Source organism: Parambassis ranga, chromosome 22 (genome assembly GCF_900634625.1).
Source record: "Parambassis ranga chromosome 22, fParRan2.1, whole genome shotgun sequence".
Classification (NCBI taxonomy): domain Eukaryota; kingdom Metazoa; phylum Chordata; class Actinopteri; family Ambassidae; genus Parambassis; species Parambassis ranga.
This window is the reverse complement of record NC_041042.1, coordinates 6349281-6376545: the sequence shown is the minus strand read 5'-3', so window position 1 is coordinate 6376545 and position 27265 is coordinate 6349281. Positions and strand designations below refer to the sequence as shown.

Sequence of the window (27265 nt, the reverse complement as noted above, 5' to 3'; positions counted from 1 at the left end):
CTTAAAAAGTGTTAAGATATGAATGTCACAGAATGAGTATATTTAAGAGTCAACAAGCATTTATTTCTGAGCCCTTGCTGTCACTAACATGGGTCTGTAGAAAAATCTTTAGTCAGCCTCTGACTCTTCAAATCTGTTGTACAGGCACCTGGTATAATTATTCCACACAGGCCTATTAAACTTTCATTATACGTTCTGGAGCTAGTATTTTAAAATAGCATAGATTTACTGTACATATACAAGTTTTTTAATAAAGGTGCCAATGATGATGATCCTGGTTAAATGGATCCCACACAGCATCAGTTCATTTAAGAGTCTCTCTTTTTAGGTTTAGCCAGAGCAGATGCATGCAGGTCTAAAGACCCAGAGGTGACTGCGGAGCAGGTCACATCGGATAGAACTGTGACGCAGCCTCAGATGACTGGATCTCCACCTGAGCCATCTTGAACTGGGTGCACTGCAACCATTTGCGCAGAGCGAATGGAGGGGTTCCGGATGTCTGTCCCTGCAGACTTTGGTGGTTCACCCTGTTCTGGATGGCCTGGAGACGCAGCTGCAGCCCCGCAGACAGATGCTGAGGAGAAGAAGAGGGGAGGGAGGATTTTAGTCGGAAATCATACTTGTAAATTATTAATGTGTATGAATAATGACACAAAAAAAATTTGAAAGCCTTTTTAAGGCCTTACCTTAAGGTTCGACTGAATCATGGGTAACCACATAGGAATTAACTAAAAGACAGAATAAGAATGGATAAGTATCAAGCTGCATTTTTATGTGGTCATATGCTGTTCATGTAGAAATGCACTAGCAAACCTTAACAAAGATGGTTGAGTTGCATTCCTGCAGGGCTTCCATCAAACTAATGACATGTAGACACACCATCTCTACCATCTGAAAGAGAAATGTTATCTTGTTTTCTTATGATGCAAAGATTACAAATACATTCCAAAGGGTGACATTTACATTTCAGTTTTTGAATGACACCATAGTTTTATCCCTTTTTGAAAAGCGTCAGCACCTACCACTTTATTGTGAGCCATGAGCTGCAGGATGCTGGGTGTAACCCGACTCCAGAACTCCAGACCAGTTAGGATGGCACTGGAGGAAAACTCTGTCTGGTTCTGGTTCTGGGATGGAGCAGCAGCTGCCTGCTCGCAGTAGATGGTCCACAGCTGGGCGAACATAAATGCATGGAACAGAGAGCACATGTGCAGCACTGATGTCTGGAAACAAAGATCAGGACCGAAAATAAACATGTCACCTTGGTGCTTTACACAGCATGTTACAAATGTATGACCATCTAGAAGGAGATTTATGTAGGACAGACCTTTGACTGCTCTGGGAAGCCAATGAGGATAACAATAAGATGATCTGCGATGTGTGAGCCAGCATCCAGAGGGATGGGCATGCAGGAGGTGGAGCCCTGGTGCAGGGCACAATGTGTCAGGGAGCCCAAAAGAAGCCAGGACAGCTGACGAATGTGAGACACACACTCTATAAATTCTTTAGGCCTGCAGAGGAGAAAGGTGGAAATTGAGCTAAACAAATCAGACTTAGTTTATTTCACTTTCACCTTGGCTGATCTTCATTTCACCCACTTTTCTAGCCATATCTATCATGTTTGTTGTTGATGCTCTTTCAGAGAATGGGGTCACTGATTCGCAAAAGAGATGCTGACTTTTTGACTTTCACACAAAAACCCACAAATAGAATCTATGAAAAAAGTAAAATGATGATCTACATGGCTACAACAGATACTTGAGATTAGCAAGTGAACATGTAATGTAGGCTAAGTGCCATCAGTCTTAGTGAAAAATGACATAACAGCTGTTATTCTTACCCTTGTTGCATGGTGGATGGTGGATGATAAAGCCAAGGGAGATAACGGACCACAGCTTTGTTATCACGGTGATTGCCTTTGCTGATCTCCATGGCTGCAACTTGTGCCAAGCCCACCTTTAGGTTGCCCCCAAAAGTGTCCTCGTGCAGTGGCTGACAGCAAGCCTTCATGTGGCTCTGGATATGATATGAAATGAGGGAAATATGAACAGCAGGTAAAAACACTGTATGAAATGCACGTTGTGCATGCTACTCATGAAGACTCACTTTAAGTTTGGTTAGCGTATGCATGTCTGCAATGAAGTCCAGGAGCTCACTTATGTATTGCCTCATGCACTCCATTGCTGCTGTTGTGCACTGTTGAGCAGAAGCAGTTCATTTGTTAGGGAGGAATCACAGAGGGTTACCTCCTGCTGTTTTATGAGGTGGATTTTAATAAGTTCGTAACACACAACGGTTTAAGTCTCACCCCCGGCAGTGTTGAGATCATGTGCTTTTGGATGATGGTGGATTCAGCTAGCCGTGTTCCAATGTCTGCACAAACAAACTGCCAAAATGTCCACAGTTAGTTTTACAATTCAAGATGAAACATTGAGATTTTCTGGTTCTTGTAAACAATAGAGGTACACAAAAAGAGGATTTTTTTTACCTGAACCAGCAGTAGCAAGTTCGTGTCAGGCAGAGGAGACTTGAACTTGAGAGCCTGCAGAAGCTCTAACACCACAATGCGGGACATGTAGAACTTATCTCTCTCCTGAATGCAAGGAGGTAGAGAGTGGAGTAAATGTACTGATGCAGCAAGACTGCCTTTTTCTATTATCACTCTCCCTTACTCATGCTGCGAGGAGAGCATAAACTCTGGAGCTTGAATAGAGGGGGAAGGACAGGCAGCGAGAGGGGAGGGAGGGGAGCCAGGGAGACAGAGAATAGTGAAGCCGAGGAGTAGATTTAGGCCAGTCCAGATCTCTCCTCCCAGAGTCCCAGGCAGCTCAGATGAGGCTGTCAGGCTGCCTTCTCCCTCCCCGAGGACAGGCTGCTCTCTTTGTTCATCCCTTCCACACAAAGCCCAGCTGCCTGTTTACAAACCACACTGTCATCTTCTGGCTTCCAGTTTGCCTCTCTCTTTCTCTTTGCACTCATGTTTGCTTATGTTAGAAGTAGGCACATGCTCTTCTACTCATGCAGAATGCAGAGCTGCTTCTGACATTTCTCACTGTGTGGCTCGTTAATGCACATACCTGTACACAGCATTCTCATAATTAAAAGTTAATGGAGCATGTCCTTTCGGTAAATAGCAAATCAAAAGGCTATTCTTAAGCTAGGGAACCCTGTCACATATAGAGTGCCATGACAAATGGTGCATAGTGTGACAAACTTCAATAGGTCTAGACATTGTGTCCTTACAGCCTGACCTCCAAAGCTAATGGAGCCGCCTGAGATATCCTCCTTGTGTTTCCCAGAGACCCCACATCACTATAAAACAGCAGCATATGACAGGATTCAAAAGCAATTGCTCATATCACCTGGAGCATTAGAAATGCGGATATTATAAGGTGAGGAATTAAAGAGAGTGTAGAAAATCAATACTGCAGGAGACATAAAGCATGCAGCGCTGACAGTGGTGGGGGACTGAGGATCCATCTGGCCAAATAGTGCAGACAGCCCTGGCTCCATCTCTGTCTGAGACAGCCACTGAGAAACGCACCATACATCCTGCGCCTTAGCACACCAACTAATCATGTTAATCAATACTGGCTGATTGCCTACTTAATCATCTGTGACACATGGCCACAATTCTGGCTGACTGGGGAATCAGGGAAGTAGGTGTAGCACCAAAAAAGTGATGAGTGAGAAGCCAGCTAACAGGGGCTCAACATTTTAACACTGCAGATTAGTTTAAAAGGTTTAACTCTTTCAAGACTACTGCAAACTGCAACTATTAAACACACATAGGAGTACCTTGTTAAATGCTTTGTAACACAGTCCACATAGTTCTACAAGGTAGGAGAGACTGAACATGCCATACTGGATGACAAAGCTCAGCAGTTTGGAAAAAGGCTCCAGGAGACTCTGTAGAATAGAGGAGGAAGAGAGGGGGGTGAGACACTCAAGGTTATAATTTGGACAAACTGGTATGAAATACTTCTGCTTTGAACTTACTCGAGTTGCATTTGTGGTTGGGATTTTCAGCAGACAAATGATAATCCTTAAACTGGAGTCCAAGGGACACTAATGGGGTACACATTACAGAAAAAAAGTTGACAATCTAAAGCCAGCATGCTTCAGAGTGGAAAATAATGATTGTGTGGCACATATCCATATTCTGGATTTAGTGTTTTGAATGTGTCTGCAGAGACAAATTGATTAGAGACCTCCAAGGTTAAAAGAGTCCAATCAATTACAATTTTAAGACTCTGTCCTATTGAACCCGACAAGGGCACTGCTAGATGCTTTTCCCCCAGCCATAATCACATTAAACCATATCAGACCATGACTAAGTGAGGGGAAGGGTTGATATCTACCTTCAGAGGAAGCACAGAGGGCAGCTTTGTGAGGAAGGTCTGGAACTGGTTGCAGATGGTTGTCCACAGGTTGCTAGGAGAGTCCATAGGGAGAGCCTCCATGAAGGTGGCGATGTTGTCCAGGCAGTGCAGCATTGTGCCCCCTGCTGGCAGACTCTTCTTGTTGTTTAAACCCTGGAGGGCACAGAGGCATAAACCATAACAGGGTTATATAATGAAATTCTATAAGCGAAGATATTTCCATTTAACTGATCATTCAGTGCTGATCAATCCCAGTGCTCATGATGAGAGCAATTGATTTAGGACACTGAAGTACAGATGAGTTCATGCATGAAGGGGTTCTTATCTGTGCCATTAATTTGGCTTTACAGTAACCATAAACTGGTAGAGAGCTGCAGGGTAAGACCGGTTTCTTTGAATGCAGTGATGAGTTGTTGTTTTAGATGGTCTTATGCTGAACATGTAGTTGGAGACACAGGAGGTTTTGCTTTGACAACAGCTCCTCCTGCTGGCTAAAGAACTAAACTCAACACAACACAAAAATCTCACCTCAAGCAGCATGTTGAGAGCAGCAACAGAGCTCAGCTCATTGAAATCTATTAACGACAATGCAAGTGTTCGCAGAAAGCTCCCATCTGCAGAGGAAGACATTGAAAACAACATGTAACTATGTAAATGATGTACATCTCATATAGTCTGCAAAATATGTAAGCAAAGTTTGTGGCATAAGTTTGAAGGAGTTACACAGTTCTAGTTGAGTGATCAACTCTCAGTGAGATAAAATTCAGTGATGTTTGTTTTAAATTACAAAGTCAGCATTATGTAGAGTATGTGGACGACAATCCTTTTTAGTCAACAGCTCAATTTTCAATTCCTGAGGTCAGCAGGTGAGGCGATGTTGCTGGTGGACTATGTGAAAATGGGTCACACTGTTACAGAAGCCTTCTATGCTGATCTCTTGGGACATGATGGGAGAAAATCAAAAAGGTTTTGAGTGGGAAGCTGACAAGAGGAGTACTCCAGCCCACAAGACCACAGTGGGGAAGGCTGCCCTCCAGGAAGATGAAGATGAGCTAAGTGGTCACCATTTTGACAGAGATTACAATATCATCGCTATGAATAAGAGCTCTGTATACTCTATGCCCACCTGACAAAGTGTGTACTTCCATGACCACACAGTATTAAGAGATCTTCTAAAACTGACCCCTTCTACCTCAGGCCACAAACTAATCACTCAACATTGTCAAAACATGATGAATGGAGCAGTTCAGTTATACTACAGAAATAGTTATTTAACAGTGGCATAAGCAGACCTTTGATGTTACTCTGAAAAAGTTGGGGTAAGATGCCGTTCGGGGCCAGCTGGTGAAACATACAGCGCAGGAACTGCTTGGCTACACCTGCTACATTCCCTGGAATCAACATACTGCAAAACATCACAGGAAGGCTTTCAGTGTTGGACAGGCAGTCACACTTCACATCTATTATTAAACTCATCTATAAGCACAGTGAATATCTGAACACTCTGCTGTGACGGCTTTTAATGTCTCATACCTCTCAGCTTGTCCAGAAAAATTGCCACTAGATGCCAACCTGAAAGAAGTCAAAGCAGTGGATTAGGACTCAGGGATGAATTATGCATGAGTTCTAAGAGTGAGTTATGAAACTTCATTTAACGGTGAAGTGCTGTGTGGATGGAGATTGCAGGGACGGTTATAGGAGCTTCTGTACCTGCCCACAGACTGCATGATGTCGAGAAGCATAGGAGCAGCCAAATCAGGGCTGAGGTGGATGAACATGGACAAAACTACCACTGCAAGGCTGAGAGTCTCCTCGTCATATTCCTCCAACACAGCTGCACAGTCCCGACACCTGGGATACAACACAGAAGCACTCAACATTGGGCAGAAAGATACAATTTTGCAAGATATCTACAGTATATAATATATTTTTACTTTACCGATCAGACATTGTGGTAGGCTGCTCATCAATAAACTCCTCAGGAGCAGGAACAAACATGCTGACCGTGCTTGGAGCTGAGAGAAGACTGGTTTTTGTAGGACCTATCAAATAAGATCAGTCCCAGGAGATTAGGGTAATAATAATAATGATGATGATGATTTTGCAAAATGTACACTACTGAACAGAAATTTTTTTTAAAAAAATGCAATTTCACATAATGTGTGTTTTATGTTCTTTGAATTTTGTCTGTTTTGTCAGATCAATAACATGCTTTACTATGCGTATGTATCTCCTCCAAAGAAAAAAAAAGTGACTGACCTGTCTCCCAGGTGCAGATGTTGTGTGGTGCACTGGACTGATGCTCCAGCTGTCTCTTCATAAGCTGGCTCATGGTCAGAGCTCCCAGAGAGCCTCGTTTCACCTGTCGATACTGAGCTACGGGTTCAGACACAGAAGATAAGCTGTGAGTAAAATGTATGTCAGTTTTACTAGCAACAAGTTCTGTGTGTGTGTGTGTGGTTTCATGAAAGTGGAGAAGACACATGAAAAAGATGGTCATTCATTAATGTTACATCAAATATCTATAAAACTATCATGCCAGTATTTTAGAATAAACCTAATTAAAATATTCTGTGTTCATAGGAATTGTGTTAGTCTCACTGGTGGTGATGTTACCTAACATTATGTGATATTTAGTTCATTTTTAGAATTATTGTAGAAAATAAAAAATATAGTAGGTTGCATACTTGTACAGATGCAGTACAAATACATGGCTTCTCTCTGAAAACCACAATAAAAAATGTATTTGGATCCTACTTGATACTGAAGAGCGATGGCTTGTTTCAGGCATAGCAGCTTCGAGAGTTGGGGCTGAAGCAGATTCTCGTGGCTTTTCCAAAGTAGACATAACTTTGTGATCTGCAAGGACATATGGATAAATGATGGCAGGAGCATAGGCATCGCAGTATGTGCCACCCTATGCCATAATCAGACAGAATGCTGTATTAATGTGTACTAGTTACAACACAAATTTAATTGCATGTTATGTAAAATTTAATGCTTTGTTACATAACCTCGTAGAAGAAATGTTTACACTGATCTCAAACACCTTTAATATACCATTCAGTTCTACCATGCTGTTCTATCTTTAAATCACTTTTGACTTTTAATGCACCAGTGGCTGATGTGTCTGTACAATGAGCACATACACAGAAAACATACTATAGGACAACACAAGGCTGTACATGTTTACCTAACTGATGATGACACTCATAATGATATACTTAGATGCATTGATGATGTTATTATACAGAAAAATGTAACAGATTCCAACTGAGAAAAAGGCTCTAAAATAGCATGTTTTTTGTGTTTGTTTTGTCTCCCCCTCATCCTTACCAGTTTCTGTGGTCTGCTCCCCACTGAGCTTGTCGAATGTGTTGAAGGAGATGTCCAAGTATTCCCTCTGGATGGCGCTGACAGCAATTTTCCTCTGTTTACGCTGTCTGGGAACAATCTGGATTTTAAATTCAGCTTCATCGTTGTCATCTGTGTTGTCAGCTTTGGCCTCGCTGTCTACTTCATCGCTCATGTCATCGTCTTCTTCATCATCTCCATCCTCCTCTTCATCATTGCTGTTACTCTTGCTTTTCTCCGGTGAGGAAGGGGGCTCTGCTTTGTCTTCTGGGATGTCCAGGAATATAGTCCTGCCAGAGGGACTTGTCCCAAGGCCCATCCCTATCCTCACTTCTTCTGGGGCCACAGATGTGTCATCTAGCGAGTTGTCAGGGACATGCGGTGTCTTTCTCAGCAGGTCTCTCTTCTGTTTTAGTGTCATGGGGCTTTCATAGCAGACATTTTCTGGCCGATCAGGGAGGTCCAGAGAGGCGCTGTGGGTAACGCGGGTTGGCTTCTTCTCTACAGATGCTGGCTCTGAGCTCCTGCCTCTGATCAGGTCTGAGGTCTTTTTGTCACTGGAGCAGTCCTCCACACTAACCTGAACCACAGGAGACAGTCGCAAAGTGCTGCTGCTTGCAGGGGAAGCTAAGACCTTTGGACTCCCGTTAAACTTGGAGCCTATGATGGTGTTGAGGTCAAACTCCTCGTCACTCTCCACAATCCTCAGAGGAGGCAGCGATTCAAACACCAGGGAGTCGCTATCAGACATGGAAAGCAGTGAGTGTTTTTCTGGAATGGAGGTGCAGTCGGAGGAGAGGTCAATCAGGTCCTGATCCTCTTTCTCCTGTGCTGATTCCCCTAATGAGCTCTGATCCAGTTTGTCCTCAAAGGTCTCCATGCAGCTGAGGCGGACCTCTGGGATGACAGGCTTGGAGGTGTCAGACTGGCCACCTCGAGACCCTCGACGGTCTATGGGGTCAATGCCCTCCACCCGGACTGAAGATCCATCAGAAGATCCTTTACCACGATGCCTGCTGTGTGACGTAGCAGAGGACGGGGACAGGACCACTGGGGGTGCCTGCATGTCACAGCGATCAATGCAGGACTTACGTCGGTGTTCATCCAGGCTGAAGAGGATGGAGTCTGTGTTGGAAATGTCCAGAGACTTCTGTTTGTGAATGGCCTGCAACCGCTTCTTCCTGGTGCTCTCCTCCCTCACACAGTGCAGGATGCTGTCCTGAAGGGCGCTGGCTTCTCGGTACTCTGACAGCTCAATTTCACCTGAAGAAAAATGAGATGCTATCACTGTGAAAACAACAAGCCAGCAAACAAAGCAAGCAAAAACATAATTCTGCTGTAATACTATACTATAAAGGCCTCTGTTTCTTACTTTTCTTGGCGTTCAGTTCAACCGGCTGGTACTTCACAGACTTGCTGCCTCCAATCCTCTTCAAGCGAGCAAAGAAGGTCTGCGACTCCTTGTTAGCAGCACCAGTCGGTGTGTCATGAACGTCTGACTCATCAAACACACTGTCCTCTTCTATTTTAAGAGAAAAATATGCACAGCAGCACTATATTATACAATATTAATACTATGTAGTAATCTAATATATATTTGTACTTTTTTCACCCAGCTTCACTTGTTGCACGTGTTGTGATCAAATTGCAGCCATAAAAGTCTTGCCATAGGGATGAAAGGCACAGCAGGTCTCACCTTTTTCTTTTTCACTGTAGCGGCTCATGTTGGAGTTGTCACTGTAAAGCGGTCCTGCTGTAGCATGAGGACGACAGCTGTGATACTGTGCATTCAGTGTGTTGATGGTGATGTGGATCAGATGAAGGACCACTTTACTGCCATCCATGTCTCTGTATGGATACTACACAAAAACGTACAGGAACATAAGAATGTATAACAACAAAATCTATTTAGATAAGAGACTGAATGAAAAATCATCCATGCAATACAGTACCACTGAAACAAAGTACCTTATAGAGGATAACTAGCAGAGCTTTGAGCCACATCTGTCGAATGTGTGGCTTCAGGGCCCACAGGGAGCATCGAGGTGGCTGCTGAAAATAGTGTCTCAGCTGTGGACATGTACAGTACTTCAACACTTGGACCACTAGGGGGAGCAGCTGCTTCCCTAAACTAATATTGTAGTCCATCACCTGGAGGAAATATTGCTGTTAGACTCTTTCACAATGTAAAAACAAACAAACATGTAAAAAATTGATTCTAAGTCACCTGTGCAATGCCAGCGATGAAGGCGCTGAAGCAGGTGGAGGTGCGCATCTTCTGAGGTGCAATCATGAAACAGCCCTCCTGTTGGTCATAGCCCAGCAGCACATAAAGGTGACGTTTCACTGTGTTGAAGGCCTTGGCACTGCCAATGTCAGTCTCAGCACTGCTCTGGTCTTTGGCCATGAATTTCATGAGCACCATGATCAGCTGGTGAACTGTCTGATGATCAATGCCAGCATCCTCAGGGAGCAGGTCTCTGATCATGGTGTTGTCTTCAGGAGAGGGGGTGTGACCTGCAAGAGGGGCTGAAGCGTCAGGGTTAAAGTGCGGGAGGAAACGTGCTGCGGACAGGGGAGAGGGTAGGGTGCAGTAGCAGGAAGACAACAACACACAGGTGGGGGAGTCAACTCATCTTGTCCACTTCACGATGGAGGTAGAGACATCATCATGCAGTTTACATACATCAGTGTGCATGATGTTAATGGTGTGAACACAAAGAAACGACCTACTAGCTGTTAGCAAAAGTGTGCTTTTCATTCTCGCTGGTGTCACAATTTTTTATATTATATTTTCACCTATTAGAAATATTGATAGCCGTAATGCAGGTTTCATCCAATATGCTGTGACCATGAGAATAGCGGAATGTTTCTGATTTGGATTGTTATTTACCTGGCAGGACTTTCTCTATCATATCTCCCAGTGTCGGAGCAGAGTGCTCTTGCCTCGTTAGCCTTAGAGCTAAAAACCACATATGAAGAACACAATTTAGGAGAGTAGATGTACAGGGGAGACAGCACAGGACACATGTCTAAGCTTCATGATCACATGAGGACACACAAAGAAAAAACACTACACAGCATCAACAGTATGATTTCCATGTGGTTTTTGGGTGCAACAACAAATATCCAAACCCCTGACCAAGAAACTCAGACAGCTTTCTGTGCTGAGTTCCTCCTTTTTTAAAAAAACATTGTAGTTAGACATTTTAGTGAAATGATCTTTGGGAACAAACAAATGAGAGAAACATTAGGAAAATGGGACCAGACTTTGGTCAAACAGTATTTGCAGAAAAAAAAAATATGCTGGTTTTCCCAGTAGAATTGGAGATAGAGTCTATGGGCCACCGCTCATATGAGGCTTCTCAGCATGTCTCAATAGTTATTTGCAAACAGTATTTGACCACAGACTGAATGAGAGTGACACAGGTTCAGATTCAAACTGACACACTGGCTGATCTCTGCTACTCACGAAGTCGGTTGCTCAGGGACTCAGGGAGTGAAAATGCCCGTTTGGACTCTGCAGGGCCTCCCTTCACGCTGTCGCGGAGGGAACGCACGCTCTTCTGCCGATTCCTTGCAAAACGGGCCCGACGTATCTTCCACATTGCTGCATCACTGAGGTTAGCTACATTGGTTCGTACAGCTGTAATAGCTGTCAAAAAAAAATTAGAAAAAATATTTAACTTAATTATGAGTACCATTATGCTCCAGCATGGCAGGTGAAGCCGATGTGAACATCTAAATAGCGACAAAAGCGGCTGCTGTACATACTAGTGGGGAAAGGAAATTCCTTGTTGCAGTCAAGGTGTAGCTGAGCCTCCAGAGATAGGGTTTCAAATCGGTTGACAAAAAACTCCCAGCTAAGTGCAGGTATGTCCTTCTTCAGGAAGTGCAGCAGCAGGAGTTTGCTGAGAATGATGGGACGATCCCTCACCACAGTGTCAAACTGGAAATCCAGACAAAGACACAGACCCTGCAAAACACACAAGACACACACATACTGTGAACATGTACCTGGATGCACACAGACAGACGTTATTGTGATATTTCACAGGTATTATATCTATTGATGAACAGCATAGGTAGCATAGGATTTAAAAAAACAAACCAGCTGTTATATATTTCTTATTTAAGTGTGAACTTTGCAACATTCAGGTCACCTGCAGAGCCGGCCTCTTGATGGTGTCCAGCAGAAGTCTGGCCCTGGTAGCCACAGCCGGGTTCACATCCTCCACAGATGCCAGAAAGCAGCAGAACGCGTGGGCCAAAGCATACTTCAGCAAGTGGTTCTTTGTCACCGCACCGATGTCTAAGAATCGACACAGCACCGCTACCTTCTCAACTGGGAACATATTGAGAATGAAAAATGAATCATCAGCAGAAGAGACACAGAGAACACACACAAACAAGAGGCTGAGGCTGAGCAGCCAGATGTCCTCAGATAATTATCACGATTTAATAAACAGAACAAGCTATGAGGTCACAACTTAACATATTTAATATAAGTTACTGTGTTACTTGGCTACTATTTATGTCAACATGTTAATGTTTGCATAATACTTTGATGTATTAATATGCATTAAGTTTGTTTAGGTTAGTGAGTCATTAACAAATCTAACAAAATGTATTCATAAAATATCCATCTGCAGCTTTACAAAGCAAAATAACACTCAAAGTCAGGAATATAAAATGCTAGTCGAACATGTAATGCATGTACATACTTATATTTACACACACACACACACACACATACTCCCAATCTCTCTCTCTCTCTCTCTCTCCAAATATCCTGCCATGCATTCCATCATCTCTACACAGATGATACTTCCAGTAATTGGTGGCTTTATTTATCACAGTGTGGATTAAAATCCAAAAATAAACACTTTGATCTAAAATCCAAAAACTCTCACCCACTCTGAACTGATGGGTCACTTCTAGCATTGACCACTAGGTGTCAGTATAAGAGTTATTATTGGGATATGCCACAGTGAAAACCAGATTTCCTGCTGGTTCTTGTTGTACATTTTGTTGTCTGATTTATGCCCCCATTTATACATTTATTTTTTACCACTACTTATAAGTGGGAAACATTGTAATTGCTCATCCATTTGACGTAGTTCAACAGCATCTTAAGCTGTTGCATCACTGATGCATCATTTTACCAAACAACTGCATTTATTTCTAAATTTCTGACAGTAAGATAATTTTATAACCTATGGAAACATCTGTATGTGTCTCTGGCTATGCTTCCCTGCTGCTTTCTAGCCATGTCATTGCTGTTCTGTTTCCCTGTATCCATACATTGACTTGGAGGTCCTGTCCTCTGCCTTTGTCTCAAGGTCATACAGCTCCTCTCTGCCAATCACAAGGCAGGGAAAACCTTATTAATCCCACAATTCCTCTATGCTGACTATTTGAGCCACACAGTAACCATGGCAACACAAGCAGGGAATGTGGGCAGGCAGTGGTTTAGGAAGCATATTATATAAGGCTCTTATGACAGTTCATACATCCACAACCACAAAGACATATTATAAAAAGCCAAAATTTAAAGTCATTGATTACATCTACATATAATGTAACATACTGTATATGAGAGGCTGCTGAACATGGCAGATTCACTACGTGATTTCAAAGTCTGTGTCTCACCAGCTTCAAATCTTATCTTCCAGTCTTTGCTGTTAAAGTTTGTGTTGATGAGGTTCCAGAAGATGTCTGCCCCATGTGACAGAGAGAGTGCGTGCAGAAGCTGCGGCACCGCCAAGGAGGCCAGCTGGCAAAACTCCGACTTCAACATCGACCACAGGCTGAAACAAAACAGACACAAACGGGTGTGAAAGAAAAACAGCACGCACACAAATACATATCCGCAAAAAGCTCCCTTTTTTTCTGTCATCTGTTATGATGGATGCTGACTGATGCACGCACCTTGGGATGAGCATCTTCTCCTGGATGTAGGCCAAAAACTGGGGGTGATCCTTGCGGGCGAGGTACAAACACTCTCCGTGGAGACACAGGATCTTCAGACAGTTGAGCATGTTGAACAAGATGTCAGGCTCCTCAAACTTGGACATTTCCTGACAATACAGAAGAGATGCGTCATTCATAGCGAACCATGTGTACACTCAAATACATTGTACAAGAAACATTTGTCTCTAGTCTATTTATTCAGCATGAGTACCTGTAGAATGGTGTATATGAGCTTCAAAGACACAGGGAGCTGCTGGTAAGAGAACCTCTTATCAGAGTTATTCTTCAGGGCTGGAAGGAAGAAAACAATTCAACACATAAGTTACTGCGGCAGAGTGTTTTGAACAAAGACTGGAAAATCAGACAATTTTTATTTGAACAAGTTCTGTTACACACAAGTATTATCAGGAGAGAGGTTACTGGGGTTGTCAGTGTGGGTGCCACTTGGATTGTCTCCTTCTTCACTTCCATTCTCTGTCCCAAGGGAGAAATCTGTCGGAGACCCGAGCAGGGTTTCCTCCAAGCTATCTGTAGGCTCCTGTGGAGAAAAACAGACAATGTCAAAACATCTCCATCTGCAAAACAGCTGAGAGACACAAGCTTTTGTGTATGTTTGGGCTGTAATGTTTTGAAAATGGGGGCATCTTCTTAACAGCCATCCTGCACCTTAATGCTCTGGGTTAATTTACATTTGGTGCATAAAAATGCACGCTGTGTGTCTCACCACCAGGCGTATCTCTTCCCGGGGGGTCAGCCTCTCCAAGAGCTCACAGCCCAGCTGGTAGCACAGAATGCTGGATTGGCACAGGCTGCACTCAAGGGCCTTCTCATCTTTCTGGCAGGTGTGCGAGCCCCCCCACGGGGCCTGGAAGACGTTGTTGATGATACCTACGATATCCTTCCCCAGGCTGCTGTCTAGACCCAGCATCACACCGTCATCCTGGAGCTCCATCTGGGACAGCAGGAGGGGGGAGACAACCGTAAAAAGTAGAGGAACACAAAGCAGAGCATGGCACAGAAATCTCAAGATCCCACCTGTGGGCATTGTTGTCATTGTATTGTGTGTGTTTTCTGTATATGAATGACTGGGTTCGGATTATGATGTATAGTGTGCAGATGGTAATACAACACAGCAGGGTTGAATGTTTTTTTTTTTTTTTTTACAAATAAGAAACAGACACTGAACATATCCTCATCAAGTCACCTGCTTCAAGATGAGGTCAAACATGAGGATGAAACAGCCGAGGTTCATGTCGTCATCATCACAGTCGAGGTCCAGGGCGCAGTGGCCGGTAGCATGACCCAGGTTTTTGAAAGGGCTGCAGCGCAGAGGGCTGCGGAATGGACTCCTAAAGGGGCTGGGGAAGGGGCTGAGGGTGTTGTGCTGCCCACGGCGACCTGGATCTGACACCACACTTACCTGTGAGAAAAGAGAACATCAGTATGTAGACTAAAATATGTGTTCTATTTGTGCCTCTGAGAGTCTTTTCATCTCCAGCTTTTACTGGCAGATAGAAATGGCACGTGTGCAGAGTTGCGAGGCTGTAAATTTCTGTGATAAAGCCACATCACAGTCAAGTTCAATTAAGCCCTTTGAGAGAGCTATATTTAGATATCGGCTGTTACCATGGAAACATACAGTATATCTAAATGGAAAGTGGAAAATAGAAGCCAAAGAGAGAAATATGTACACTCTGATCCTACAACAGGCATCTATGAAAACAAATCATGACAGAAACATAATTTGGGGGAATAGCTGTGTTTGTTAAGCCTCTGTCTTTTATTTTTTGGTAGTATTTTTGTCTTCTCACCCGTCGAGCGCCAGTATTGCCTGTCAGATCGGAAGCTCGTGCCTTTCTCTGATTGGCCAGTTCCTTCAAAGAATTGACTCCATCGGAGAACATCCCAATCAGCAGCTGAAGAGGCACAACAATGTCCAGCTCTGACAGCACCTACATTCCAGCAGGACCAAGGCCAAGAATAAAAAAAAATTAATATATGAATAGATATGCATGCCTTATGTCAAGCAGCAAAATAGTGGAAAAGTGACTTTAACATGCCACCTGCAGAGAAAGAACTCTACTCCTCTGTCTGATGTGCATATGACCTATTTACTAGAGTGACTTAATGCAATCTCTTGATCACAGTTGTGACAGAAAACTTGAAACTGATCCATGTATACAGGGCAGCAAGCTGTGACTGCATATGGGATGAAAGGCAAAATCCCTCCTATCTCTTTCGGTCTCCTTCTGTGACCTAGATCCATATTCAGCAGGGCCCCTGACCAGACTCTCACACTCTGTGACAACCTGCTCATTTCACACGCACTGTGGACAGAACCACAGGATGAGGACTGGACACAGTGTGTTTGTGTGTGTGTCCATTCTTACATGCAGCCACAGCAGAGCTTGTTCTTGCACAGATGCTGGATAGCCGGAGAATCTGCAACTGATGAAGCCAAACATTTCCTCCATGGAGAAGGGCAGCGGGCACAGTTCAATATCAAACATCTTGCTGTAGAGGGCAGACAGAGGAGAATGATAGTTTCAAGTGAATTTATTTATGGAAACACTAAAGCTAAAATCAATGTTTTTATACTGCTATACAATCAGTGTTTTTAGTGCAATATTTTTTAAAGTATAAGTACTTTGATGCACCAATTTACTGCCCTGACTATTTCATTCATTTCACATATTTTGTAAAAAGATGGTAGAATGACAGCATTTAAAGTCCTGATATATAGTATGTGAGTGTACCTGAGTACTTCCCGGAACTCTTTGAGCTGATTGTCGGGCACCTCAGTACGGATGGCCTCCAGCCACTCAGGCATAAAGCATTCCCACAAAGGCTGACTGATGACATTGTAAGGTATCAGACACAGAATCCGGTTCAGGCCTTCCTTCAGCTGTGTCACCGTGCTACATGACTTGTCCCAGTAACCTCCCACCTAAGAAAAGTGCGGTAATTATTCATAGCTACCATAGTGCAACATATTTACACCATGTTATAATGTTAAACTGACCAAACACCACATAACACTGTCATAATAGCTATGTATGCTTACCCTGGCAAATTCTGCCGGTTTAGGAAGCAGGCACATAACCATGACATCAAATCGCACTTCACACACTGTCTTTAGCCACTTTGTGACAAACTGAGGCTTCAACTTCTCCACCAGGCTCCCAACTTCATCATCCATCATATAGGCAGTGGAGTGAAACCACTGGAAGACCATACTGACCAGCCGAGCCAGGCTCTCTGTGGGCGTGTTTTCATTAGGGGTGCACAGGCTCACCTGCAGACGTGAGCAGTGGTGATAAGAGGCCATGTACTGTACACATTCTTATCTACCCCCACCTTCTATCTACCCTTCCCTGTTATTGACAGACACAGCAACAGCTTGTGATTACACACCAGGAACCAGATGCCAAACTGACTGAGGAGGCGCTGGTCATGCTGGTCGTCCTCCTTGTTATCAAACTCGATGTTGTCCAGAGAGTGGTGGGAGGCAGACAGCCCCATCTGACGACGTCTGTTCAGCTCAAACTCACGCTGCTCTGCATGAATTTCTGCCTCCTTCAGAAGGCTAGATGTAGGAGGAAATGAGAAGGGAAACAGAAAAATCTTGATGCAATTTTGTTGTCTATATATTTATGTTATGTATTCGCAACATCACATATATACACCCTGTGGCTATGGCTTGTGGTGCGTAAACACTGTGAAAATACCTTATAACAGCTTCCACGGTGCACACAAGCTCCTCCGCTCCGCACTCCCGGGTGTTGATGGGCGGGGGCGAGGTCTGGTACAGATGGGTCTCCGCCGCAGCCCCCACCTCGCTGCTGTGGTGGTTGACATGGCAACGCTTGCAGTAGCGGACAGGCCGGTTGCCATGGCGCCCACAGCAGCCAGCTGAGAAGCAGGTGACCACGGCCCTCCTAACATGAGAGCTACAGTTCTATACAAGGCCAACAACAAGAGAAAGGAGGAGGAAGAGGAGGAAAAGAAATGTTTCTATTCTGGGATATATATGTATATATATATAGCCAACAAAATTTAGATCATCAACAATCACATGCAGTTTTGTCTGATGATAACTCTAAAAATAAACTCTAAAAATAAACACATTTTCAGGCCTCAGAAGCAACTCTGACGATGAACACCACTCTCTTTGACACGCATTTGTTTTGAACATGTTGATCTGTCCATATTTGCAGCAACAGAACAAGCCTTTATGTGTCCCCATGGTGTCTCAGGTTTCTAAAAATAAAAAGCATGGCACTAGAGAACCATCCTAATCTGATCAGCCTCTAATCTTGTGCCATTAGAGGGATGCATTGCTCCCTATGAAATTAACATATCTACCCTCGGAGTTCATTCATTCAGCCATTTGGCTTTTAACAACCAAACAACACAACTTAGATACTACAGTTGTTGTTGTTGTCTTTTACAGCAATAGTCGTAAAAAGAAGCTATTCTCATGTGAAAAGTAACTAATAATGAGAAAGCTGGTGTAAATCCAAGTGACATTTTAAAGAGCTTTCTGTGATGAGACAGGACAAAGCTTGCTCAGAAAGGCAGGCTGTGGATTACGAACTGACGGACAAACCAGGATGAGGGCCAGCTGTTTCTGAGCGGCTGCTCTACCTGATGAGAATACCTGACATCATCACACACTCAGTTTTTCCCACTGTCTCCCTGGAAACCAGCTGGGAGCTCTTGCGCCCTTGTCGGTGCATTCAGCAACAGCAAACAAACATCACGCCCCAACGGTTTCGAATGAAATCATTTGGCCTTTACTGAGCTGCTTCAGTGAATGGACTTCATGACAGAGAAAACCATGGATCACAATTTAAATATATCTCATGATACATTTTCACAAAGTACAATTATGCTTTTTGTTTTTTGGAAGACATTTGAAGGAACACTGTTTAGTTAGGTTGGCAGGCAGCACACCATTAATCCGAAGAAGCTATCATAATTTATGACTGCACGCTACACAGGACTAATTATGATGTCATTTATGCTTCAGTGCAAACATCTTACCTTCTTTTGGCAAATGGCAGATATCTCTGCTGCAAAGAAAATGAAAAGATGCAGACAACATAAGTATCTCTTCAATATTAGTCATTTTCCAAGAATATAACTCTATACTCTATATAACTATAAAAAGATACAAGATCACAGAATAAACCAACTATCTAAAGCACTTTTGTAACTCTAAATTTTAGAAAATGAGCCCAGTGGGAAACCGATAAAAATACAAGCCCAGGCAAACAAACTTTCATTATGAGCAAGCATGAGAATAAGTATCTATACCCAGAACAATGTCTGTATTGTGTATTAATTACATCCTTTGAGTTGTGAACTCTCACCTTGGGGCAGGAGTACATCAACAAGCCATTCAGAGTGATCTCTGGAAAGGTCAAACAAATGTTAAACAATGCATGATTTATAGGCAAAATGCTCCACAAAGCCTGCTGTTCACAAAACAACTTCGAAATCAGCGGAAAGGAATGATTACTGTCTATATGCTGGAGGAAAAAGAGAAACAAGTGGATGCGTGGTTTTGTGATGATGATCTCATTATTGGGCAGAGGGAATTATGTAACCATGGCGATGTATTTCCCCTGGGTTAAAGACAGGAATAATGAGGCAGGCGGTAGGTGATGTATGTTTGGAATGGCATCTTTTTGAAGGAGGGGGGAGGATTGAGAGAGAAATGTAAAGAAGAGGTGAAACAGATGCATACCCGGCTATCCTCTGGCTGCATTCCTCGCATAAATAAAGAGGAGGGGGCTTGTCTCCCAGGGCAACAGAGAGAGTCGGATCTATACACATCTGCAAAGGTAATACAGGAAGTGTGAGAATAGATGTGGTTTTTCAACACGAGCAATGTTTAGTTGTTTTATTATACAAAATATAGGAAAAGCATTGTATTTACTAGACTGTTAATGGAAGAAAAACTTTTTTATTAAGCTAAAAATATAACAAAAACATGTATCCAATTATTTCTTAATGTTGACTATAGAGCTCATAAACCTGTCTCTTTGAAGACATATTTACTGACTTAATAATAAATGTCATGTTATTGAGGTGGCATATCATGAGAGTCATGTGACACTTTTACCTGTCTCTCCATGTCTCTGTATGGATGGCTGCATGCATATGCTGCCCTCCATGCTTTTGCAACCTGTGCCTGGCCCTGTGCTAGTGCTTGTGGCTCCAATGTTCAGATGGTGCACTATAATTTACTGTGCTCACTTGATGCCACCCCGTCTTCAAGGGCTACACAGGGTCACCGCCTCCAATTAAGCCCCAACCCCCACACCCCATACCCCCTCCCTGCTCCTGGTAATTGAAATCCAGCCCCTGTCCATGCCCCTGTTCCTACTCTATTTGTCAATTTTGAGCACAGTTGAGTACAGGCAGACTGAAGTGATAAGGCCGAATGGCAGCAGCATAATGTAAAGTAGCACAGAAGCTGATATGATTACCCCATAGCTGCCCAAGGATGCACTGATTTATTTACTGAGGAGCTCACAACGGTAAACATGGCAACACTCATGGTTGAACACAAGGCATTCTGCCACATGCTCCATGTATTCCTGGTGAACTGATGTATCCTATTACAGAAAGCAGGCCTTGGGTTGTAAGTTCATTCTTTTTAAGACTGTAGTCACCTTGACAGCAGGTTTATTGATGGCATTGTGACACTCAATATGTTGACAGTGGATGGGATTCCAGGCTGAACCGGGAGAGGAGGAGGAGAGAGACAGAAGATTGGCAGCAGGGGAGAAAAGGAGAAAAACGAATGGCAAGTTAAATCCCTGATCAGCTCAAGGACAGATGAAGCAGCAGATGTGGCAATATGAGAATCTGACCTGTGTACTGCAGCCCTCTGTATTCACTGATGGCTCCTGGTGGCTTCAGGTTGGGCCAGTAATGAAACAGCATCTGCACAGCTGGGGGTTTCACTTGAGATGGGCCATAGGAGATGACATAAAGCAGGTCCTGCACACAGGGAAAACAACACATGTACATGAAGTGCAGTCATTTTCAAAGATATGTGAATATTTGTACTTGCTGACTGTGTGATAAACGCAGTGCTATACCTATACACTGTTAGCTTAGCATAGAGAAAAGGGATTTAAGGAAGATTTAAATAGCTGTAGGCCTCATTCACTGTTACTTTTGGAAGGAATGGATGGTTGCAGCTTGGTTTTGATATTGTTCGTTGGATTTTGTCGCAGTTAATAAAACAATATCCTTTGGTCCTCTTTCTGAGTTGAACAAGCAGCCTGCTTGCTTATTAACTTAGTTTATTGTTTGTTTAAAAAGGAAATACCTTCCACACTTCCTGTTTGTGCTTCATCAGACATTCCAGCATCTGACAGTGATATACTAGAAAGAAGCAGAGGTGGGATTAAGTACAGTTATACACATAGTTATACAGTTATATTTGAATAGAAGCACCTAAATAATAGTTCACCTGGATTTGAAGTGTACTGCATTGCAATCATGAGCATAGAGGAGGCAGACAAATTGACATAGGCAGGGACTCCCCCCTCTCTTCGAGTGGAGCCCACTACACAGAAAAAGAAGAATGATAACCACTTGAAAGATCATACTGTATATAAAGCTTTTGCTTTATTTGTAGCACTTTTTTTTATTATGACTGGAGCTAAATAATTGATTATACTCACATATAGCCATGGGGAGGAATGAGGTGCTCAGGTATTCAATGATGTCTTTGTGGAGGAAAGGGGGAAATGTGGCTAAAGTGGAGATCATAGTATATGGCAAAGTGCTGAGAATATCATCACTGAGAAACGGCAGGAGGCAAGTTGTTGTGTAAAAAATGGACTGTCCCAGATCTGATGAGGAAAAGGAGAGACAAAAAAGACAAAGAGAGATACACAGACACTCATTCAATCAGCTGTACATACAGTATGCACATACTGTATGCAGCCACAGATGTCACGTTACATAACATTTTAATCATCTAACAGTATAACAGTGAAGAAAAAAAAACATTTGGTATGTGAGCTTCTGTTGAGGGCAGTGAGCTTTCTTTTAAAGCCACTTAGGTAAAGTTTACCCTCAGGAAAAGTAGAGCAGACTAGTCAAGAAATGGATATTTATGCCTTTGAGATTTTTTTAAATGATCAGATATTCACGACAAATAAGAGCACTGACTGTGATGTAACCTTACACCCATGAAAAATCTACTAAAAAACATTACATTTACCTATGCTCACTTTAACTTATATATTTGCACATGACAACATAATTAGAACATTTCTCCCACTTTGCATAACAAACATGCAGTCAAGTATGGTACACAGCAGAGAGGGCCTATGTCTGGTGTGTCCAATGGCTTATGAACGATTAAGTTGACAGGATCCAGCGTGCTCCCAATCACCCCATGCATCCCTCAAGATCCTCAGCAGGACTTCTCTCCTCCCGTTACAAAAGAGGCCAAAAAAGCAGCAGTGGCTTCATGCAGGCCAGACGGCTCGGGGATGATGATGACAAACAGTGGTGCACTGGGCCTTGACTCACCATGCTGACCGTGCTGCAGCAGGGGCACCAGGTCAAGCAGGGTCACGAGGGTCACATAGAGGCCCTGATAGTCCAGAGAGGGGTACTCTGAGAGCTGAGCGTCCCGACTCTGCTGCCCCTGCCCCCCGCGGTCTGACGGGGCATCGCGCAGAACGCTGTAAAGGAGGGAGCGAGTAACTGTAGGGTTGATGGAACTGACTTGTGGTCTTAGAGATGGGGTGAGTGGGAATGGCACAGGAAAAAGACACATGGTCATGGGCACGGCCAAATTGGAAGCTTCCTGGTTCTCCTTCCTGCCTGTGCGGGACAGAATGCTGCTCCGGGGTGGGAGGGGAGGGGAGGGAGGGTAGGAGAGGGGAACAAGGGAAAAAAAGAGACAACAAAGACACAAAAAAACAGCACATTACATTGAAATGGCACTACAGAGACAGCGTAAATAGAAAAAAACAAACCCAGATAAACCCCACATAGGATGCAGTGTCTCACTATTTGACTATATCACTGAAGGCACGGGCAATTTTTCCCTGCTTTGTCTGCTCAGAGTGACTTTAGTTCAATTAATCTTGTTTTGTCTGTCTTTGCACTTGGAAAACAAAAAAAACATGAGCACAAACTGCAATGATCACTGCATCTCATGCGTATCTGGTGACAAGGAGCAAAAATATAAAAAATGGCATGTTTTCAGTGGCAACCCCATACTTCTCCAAAAAGGGATAGTGCAAATGACTGTCCCTCGATGGCTGCCATCTTTCAATCAGCAAGGATCAGTGGCTACCATGAGAAAAAGGCCAATGAGCCATATTTTAAAATGTGATTTCCTTGCCTTTAGTGGGGCTGTCAAGGATGGGAGTGACACCAAATTGGTTCGGGAAAATACAGAGGTGACACTTTTGAAACATGCTTCAGCCAGTAATAAACATGTGTGTGAGGTTAGATCAAGTGCTCCTAGGTCACAGCACATGTTTATTGCACCAGAGAAATAATGTCCGTATGCATACGTTATGATACTGCACCAGTATCATCAGGAGAAATAATGAGATCCAACAGGCATATGGATTCAGGTTTCTAAAATAAATAACAACTAATCTACGGTAGAGGAGAAACTATAATGACAAAGGAATAGGTTGTATCAAGGGGGGAGATGACTGGTAGCATTATGTTTGTGAGCTAATGCAGGATGGACACTTGTGTTTGCTGTCCCCTGGGGAAGGTGGTGGACATAGTCAAATTTTAAAAAGAGGAAAAAACAAAAGCAAAAACTAGTTGGGTTGAGTGTGGAGCGTCTAGGGTGAAGGAGGGAGGAGGGGGTAGGGGGGGCCAGAGAGCATTGCTCTTTTTTTTTTACTGCACATTATTAAAGAGCTAAGCTGTTCTATCAGGCAAATGATTGGGATTTATCATGAGAGCCCAGATTATAAATGCTAATGTATTGCTTTGTTTTTGGAAAGGTCACCCAAAATTTGAGTTACATCATTTGGAGTTACATGGCAAGTGAGAAAGGGGATTTTGTTCATATTTTTCAACATATTATATGCATAAATCAGTAGAATGTACCATTACGTGACTGATCCCCTCAAAGTGATACTCTGCAAGATGTTCAGTCTGTGTCCATTCCTTTAAAAAGCTATTACTCAGAGTAACTCACAACAACAGATTGTATCTCAGAGTATGACTTTTTCACTGCCCATCTCTCATATAAGAAAACATCATAAATTTGAACAATGAACATAGACATAAACAGACACACTCACACGCATACACTGAACACATACACGCAAAGACGCACACGAATGTGCATAAGTACATACATACACGAAAAATTACATATACGACACATAAAACACATGTAGAAATGCACTGGTACAGACACATGACATACATTTACTCAAACCCTGCACTGTCATTATAAACTCCTGTGTGTATCAGCAATTCAAAGCACAAGTCTTCCTATGTTAGCATGTTTACAGGTGTGTGAAGTACAGAGAGAATACTCTGAACAGTACTGAAGGATTGCTGCAGTCTACAGTCATTCCTATTCAGGAGTGTTTGGCACCAAGTCAGCGAGGCTCTCTGATGCAGAGAGCTCCGCCTGACAAAACTCTGCCTCATAATAGTCGGTAAAAAGGAGAAATGGGACCCTGCTTTATTTCCTATCCTCCATCTGACTTGCGCCAAACCTGAATTCGGTGGATGAATCGGCAGCCACCTCAGGATCATGACACATGCCTGGTCCACTTTTTAAGGCTCACTACTCCCACTTTGCCTCTCTCCTTTTGTGTTTTCTTTTTTCTCCTAACCCCAGGCTTCCGAAGGCACAGGTGTATGGATAATCTTGAAGTCCCTGCAGAGGACATCAGACTCCTCTAATGGTGGGCAGAGTGGCTGTTCTGCATATCAGAGGCTAAGAGACCGTGCTTCGGGAAAATATCAAGGAGCCGTTAACAGCGGCATCATTCTGAGTGATTCTTTTCTCACTCTGATGATACTGGCCCTCAGAGACACAATCGTCACTTGAGTTAACACTGATTCCCACAGTTGCAGCCTCTGTCACGCTCAATCTGCCATGAGAGGCCATGTTTAAAACAGCACAGTGACGGCTGGTGTTAGACGGCCCTTTAGCAAAGCATGAAGTGTCCAGGGCCATAATCCTCATGGTGTTGAGGAACAGAATTGAGGCCAGCTGCCAATTGCAAATGTATTGCACCCTAAGCTGATAATAATGATGAAAGTAGGGCGCACAAGTTTAGCCTCCAGTAATACCACCCATTTTTCAAATTAGCTAATAAGAAAGGACAGTGCTATTTTCTATGAAACCAACAGGTAGTAAAGCTACCCTAAGGAGAAATAGCCTAACACTGTGATGAATTTTAGAATGGAAAGATGCTATGCCTAGAGGGAAAAAAGGAGGAAATCAGATGTGTCCAAAATGGCTGCCTGCTTGACCTGTGCTGGAGGAGGAAATAACATGCTGTTCCTTCCTCAGGCTTTCACAGCACCCAGGAGAGCAGGCTGACCCGGCAACTGCGTAGCCTGGAGGACCTGCCCTCCGCCGGCCCCTCTGGGAAGGACGCAGCAGACCGCCCCAGGGAAGCGTTCATCTAGCAACCGACCACTGAATCAATAAACATCACTGAGCCGTCTATCTGTGCTGCTGTTGTGTTAAAACAGCGCTGTAACTCCATCTCCTATCTGTCAAAGCAGAACAGGCAGGGCTAGTTCCTTAACTTCCTCCTGTCATCATGATGTCACTGTCATCTCATCAGAAAGTGTGTGAGTACCTTGTCTGATCATGAAAGGAAGCTAAGTATTAAACATTCTACAGTCTGTTACTTCACCTGATGTCTCCAGAGCAGGGTACTTACCTAAGCAGGGTTTGGGAAAAGTATTTCAGTGTGTTTGCAATGTCTGTTCCGGAGGGCACAGGGTAAATATTGTGTTGCACACGGTTGTGATACTCTTGCAAGTATCGTATCTTAGAGGCAACTAGACAAAATAAAGAGCAGAGTAACAAGCAAATCAACACTAGAATATAAAATAGAATAACATGACACATTACTGAGCATGCACGAGTCTTGCACTGTATGCATCTATCGTGGTTCGGTTCAGATCAATGGCAGTATACTGTATACATAACATAGATGCTCCAATTATCAAGTTACACAAAGAGTCTGTGTTCCCATGGCTCTCTGGCCGTCACCAGGTGACCTTTTCGGTACAGCAGCGAGGTCACAGGAAGCCCTAGAGGAGGCAGTAACCTATTGCTTACAGAATAAAGCTTGTGTACAAAAGGTTCTTGGTTCAAGTCCCAAGACAAGCTGAGAAAATCATCCTCTAACAAATGACACTGAGGGATGTTTTACTCCCTGCAGTTTAGATTTATTTTTGACTGGTTAAATAAGAGTTAAAATAAGTTGAAGAGGGTGATTGCTGACCCATTTTCTGTGACTTTGGGCAGCACTTTTTAGCTTCCTCCCTGACCTGTAAATGACAAACCCCAAAATAAAAATAACAGCTGCAGGCTTTGAGCATGTGTGGTCAAAGCCTGTGCAGCAATAACACAAACTCCAACATTTAAGCTTTGATGGTAATAAACAAACGCTGTTTATATAGAGTAATAGCTCCCAATATGTTGAATAGCACAGCAGCAGAATTCCTCTTGTTTTTCTGACCCTATATTCTGGCTACTAAACAATATGAGCATCATACAACTTTTTTCATATTTGAACCCATCAAACAGGTTTAGCCTGTATGTAGAGGCATTATTCAGTAATACATGAACAGTGACTGGTTTCCACCTGTTCAGGAGAATCAGAGAATGAGGAGAGGGTTAACAACCGACTTCAACACAGTGTGATCAACCCTCATGATTGATCAATCTGATGCCACCATATTGTTCAGCACAGAATCTGTCGGGTCGACCTTGAGAACAGTATTACACCTCGCTATTCACACGCACCTCATCCAGCCACGTCAATCAAAAAAAAAAAACTGGCTCCTGTGCGGACCAGCCGTGAATTTGTGTTCTCTTCAACATGCAGACAAATACAGGGAGATGCACAGTGTGTGCACTGAGACCTCCAGCCATCCTCTGCAGTGAGAGGACGTGTTGCAACCTGCCTTGGCAACCGCGGTTTCATCACCAAGGACAGCTCCCTTTATACGCTTTCTTGGTTTATCACATTTCCAGTTTGCACACCTACCCAATGACAAAACAGAAAAAAACACCTAACACACACACACAGGCGCGCGCATACACAGCCGTACTTACACTGTTCTGCCTTCGTAGACATTTCGCAGATACTTCAGGAAACATAAAAGCCAGACTGTCAGTTGTTTTAGTGGGTTTTCCCCTTCACGGCGGTGTGTTTCCCTCAGTCGTGGAAAAGTGAATGTGCCCCCCCCCCCCCCCTTTGCAGCCCAGGCTCGGCTTGGTTGTACCACTCTGCGCGATGGATTTCCACAGCGTGGCTCCTTGAGCTGTGCTGCGGTCC

The 27265-nt window shown here is 43.4% G+C and overlaps 1 protein-coding gene across 3 annotated transcripts; it reads right to left on the bottom strand.

Annotated features, from left to right (window-relative positions):
- Positions 1-55: 55 nt before the first annotated feature.
- Positions 56-27265, bottom strand: unc79 (unc-79 homolog, NALCN channel complex subunit). Of its 3 annotated transcripts, XM_028396204.1 has the most exons (51): positions 27043-27265; positions 25637-25757; positions 22275-22588; positions 21416-21586; positions 21202-21297; positions 21058-21113; positions 20594-20723; positions 20393-20457; positions 19462-19550; positions 19085-19125; positions 18756-18784; positions 17438-17667; positions 17124-17295; positions 16774-17004; positions 16466-16656; positions 16100-16223; positions 15521-15661; positions 14914-15129; positions 14434-14661; positions 14106-14247; positions 13921-14000; positions 13668-13816; positions 13389-13546; positions 11900-12081; positions 11511-11712; positions 11209-11391; positions 10630-10698; positions 9964-10301; positions 9705-9887; positions 9433-9595; positions 9109-9258; positions 7719-8999; positions 7140-7241; positions 6642-6758; positions 6322-6424; positions 6093-6233; positions 5916-5954; positions 5675-5787; positions 4911-4996; positions 4362-4535; positions 4000-4068; positions 3799-3909; positions 2489-2593; positions 2309-2386; positions 2107-2196; positions 1841-2016; positions 1328-1511; positions 1023-1223; positions 814-891; positions 687-728; positions 56-574 (listed from the first exon to the last, which is right to left on the bottom strand). In XM_028396204.1, the coding sequence occupies exons 1-51, from the start codon at positions 27062-27064 to the stop codon at positions 386-388; spliced, it is 8145 nt and encodes a 2714-aa protein (XP_028252005.1). In that variant the 5' UTR covers positions 27065-27265; the 3' UTR covers positions 56-385. The 3 variants fall into 3 exon arrangements, with proteins under 3 accessions (XP_028252005.1, XP_028252006.1, XP_028252007.1); XM_028396205.1 differs by lacking the exons at positions 22275-22588; positions 27043-27265 and having other exon boundaries at positions 386-574; XM_028396206.1 differs by lacking the exons at positions 25637-25757; positions 27043-27265 and having other exon boundaries at positions 386-574; positions 22474-22558.